The sequence below is a fragment of the Pinus tabuliformis genome, chromosome 4_2 (assembly GCF_031772625.1).
Source record: "Pinus tabuliformis cultivar Carrire ecotype Pingquan chromosome 4_2, CPIR1, whole genome shotgun sequence".
Lineage (NCBI taxonomy): Eukaryota > Viridiplantae > Streptophyta > Pinopsida > Pinales > Pinaceae > Pinus > Pinus tabuliformis.
In genome coordinates, this window is record NC_142304.1 from 979,673,112 (window position 1) to 979,676,384 (window position 3,273).

The following is a 3,273-nucleotide window of genomic DNA, read 5'->3' on the forward strand; positions in this document are numbered from 1 at the left end:
AGTGATGGTTAGTTGTAATGATGTTAGGTTTATTTCATTTAATAATAAATTTGTTTTTTTGGGTAAGTTGTGTAAGATTATATTTTATATTTTTATTATTTTTATTATATTTAATATATTATTTTCAATTATTGAATTGAGGTTTCTGTGATTTATAATATTTTTAAGAGTTTCAGCTTAAATTATATGTAGAAAATTTTTGTCCACGCGTTGGAGGCTAGAAGATCAGTAGTTAGTAGTTACTGGATCCTTACCTTGTCTTCCTAGTCTTGCCTTCCCCTCCCTGCCCCTCCTCCCTTGTTTGACCTTTTCTAGCTTTCTAGGTTTCCCCGTATTTTTTCCCCTTTTTATCCTGTATCCTTCTCCATCCTCCTAGGTTTCTCCTTTGGTTAATTTTTGGTCATGTTCTTGACCATCTTGTTTTTAATTTTTGACTCTCATTCTAATATTTTTATAATATTTTTATTAATAATATCTTAATATTATCATCCCTAGATCTATTAGATGGCTTCTCTTATAATTTTTTATTTTATGTTCTTTACCCTTACTTTAATCCTAAATTATTATTATTATTTATTATTTATTTTTTGTTTATTATTTTTTTTTAACTAACAATTAAAAATAATTTTTTTTTAACTAACAACTAAAAATAATTTATTAATTCTATTTAATTTTTTTTATTATTTCGAAAGAAAGAAATATATATATATATAAATTAAAAATTACCTTTTTACCTAACCTAGATTGAGTATTTATTTTTAATAACCAAATAATATTTTTAATAAAATGTTATGGATACCCCTTTACTTAACCTTTTGAACTTTAATAATTAAATTAAGTTAATTACCAATTTACAACAGAATAAAATTCAAATATATAATATATTATAATATATAAATAAAAATAAAATAATACAAGATTCAATTATTTAATATAGTAAATACCTATTTCATTGGAAACAGTTCATCAACGTATAATTCATATTGGTAAATATATTCAATAGTAATTACATATATATAAATATCATGTAACTGGCTATGCCCATCTTGCAATCAGGATGTAATGTAGTCCGTTAGAGCCAACATCAGAGCAGCTTTTTCTCCATCAAAGCATTCTCCATCAGACCTAGGCTTCACGAGTTCATCCTTGGCATTCTTCATACTATCCGCAGCATGCCCCAGGCATCGCCCATACATTCTTATTCTTTCAATTTGATCTTCTGATCCGCCTCCAACAATTGCTCCCACCACCGCAGAGCACTCGCACAGTACAGCAATCTCCTCTCCTTTTGAAGCCGCCAGAGAACCTGCCGCTCTAGCCAACTCACCAACAGCTCTCAAAATCCTTTTCCCGTCCACCTGCACGTCCGTAGTAAGATAGGTGAATGCACGTGCAATGAGGGCGCCACCCGCCAGAACAACAACCGCTTCCCCACAATTAGCAAGAATGTCGGTAGCATCAACAACATCTTTCTTCATAGACGACAACTCTCGATTTATTACACGGATTGTTTCAACCATTGCGATGGCGCAGGCAGCAGGCATGGCGATCAAATTATCCTCTTCTCCAACGAGCTCAGACGCTGCAATGCACAGAACCGAAGGCATGAACTCTCTATCATCTATTAATAGATACTTCCTCATTACTTGCTGCAGTTCTATGTCACCTTTGTTCACTATATCGAAAAGGGGAGTCTCTGGAACCGCTTCGCTTAACGCGTCCCTTAAGAACGCGATCTTCGTAACCATTTTCGTAGCCATTTTCTTGATAATCAGTGTCGCAGCCATAGCAGTTGCGTCAAACACAGGAAACTGCTTAACCTCTATTAAGCCAACTCACTGATTGAATCAATTGCAAAAGAAAGGGTTAATTACATGTGTTCGTGTGATAGTTTTATGGGTATTTTGAAATCCGAATTTTCAAGGAATTTTAACAGTCAAGGCGTTTTGGCAGTTCAATTCCCATGGCCTTGCAACTTCCACGCTAGGCAACAAAATAGGCATATAGAGAACAAAGTTAATAAATGGTGAAGTCGAGCCGTGCCTTGTTTCTCAAACGCGATCTTATTGTAAGCCGTGAACTATGCGTAATCTTTTATATTTAATATGGAGACAGATTATCTAAAGTTGTGTTCGGTAGGACCATGAACAATGATTTTGTCACAAAAAAGGTGCAAATCTGTCTTAAGACTGGACCAATATCAACACGGTTTAGTTTTGACGGTGAAATCGTTTTTCAGAATCTCATAAAATATCAAACAAATTTTCTTGAAGGCAAAAATGTGAGAGCACTATATTGTTTGGCGAGTGAACCAAAGTTTTTTACGTTGTCTCACAATTTAATTAGTAAGATAGAAATGGACTTTTGACACCATGACTAGTCGCTATGATGAGCATCATATAACTGTAATATCTTTTGCTCTTTTAGTATGGACTGTCACGAGAGTAAAAAGATAAAAAGGGTGGAAGAATCGAGGGAATGATCTAAGTCATAGGGATGTCACACCATGCTCTTAGACAAGGAAGATGTGACACCATGCTCTTAAGGAAAAAGGAGGAGGAAGGGTTAGGTAAATATTTTTATATTTTGAGAATCTTCGAAGTTATTATTATGGATAATAATTGGTTTGATATTATATAATCACTTTAAAATAATGAAAAGGATAAAAAGGAGGAAGGGTTATGTAAATATTTTTATATTTTAAGAATCTCCTAAGTTGTTATTAGGGATAATAATTGGTTTGATGTTAAATAATCAGTTTAAAATAGTGAAAAGGATAAACCTGAGAGATTCAAAATACTATTTATTTTAAGTAATTATAGTAATTATTATTTTAAAAATTATAGTTTATATATATATATATATATATATATCAAATTTTAAAACACAACAAAATAATTATTTTAAAACAAAACAAAATAAATGAATATGATTTTTTAAAATTTATAATTTGGAAGTTTGAAGAATCATTTAAAAGGAAAAATATAATTGTTTTTGTAATAAAAATAAAGTAAGTTTAATGGTTAAATCTTTTACTTATTCAATTTGAGATATTCACTATATAGATGTCAAAATTTCCTTTGTAAATGGAGATTTGGAAGAGGTATATATAGTAATTTGAAGAAAGATCTTCTTTCTTAAAGCATGTATACAAAACCCATGACTACTTCAAATAAATGCATAAGCATCCCATTTTATTTAAATAAATACATATATATAGAAAAGCTGAAAATGACATAGTAAATGGGCTTATGTGTGTCCATTACCTCATCA

General features: G+C 31.1%; 1 protein-coding gene across 1 annotated transcript; it reads right to left on the reverse strand.

Moving 5' to 3' along the window:
• Positions 1–1,052: 1,052 nt before the first annotated feature.
• Positions 1,053–1,787, reverse strand: LOC149172950 (heterodimeric geranylgeranyl pyrophosphate synthase large subunit 1, chloroplastic-like). Its single transcript, XM_089426516.1, has one exon. It carries the CDS (start codon positions 1,785–1,787, stop codon positions 1,053–1,055), a length of 735 nt encoding a protein of 244 aa, XP_089282642.1.
• Between the last annotated feature and the right edge of the window lie 1,486 nt (positions 1,788–3,273).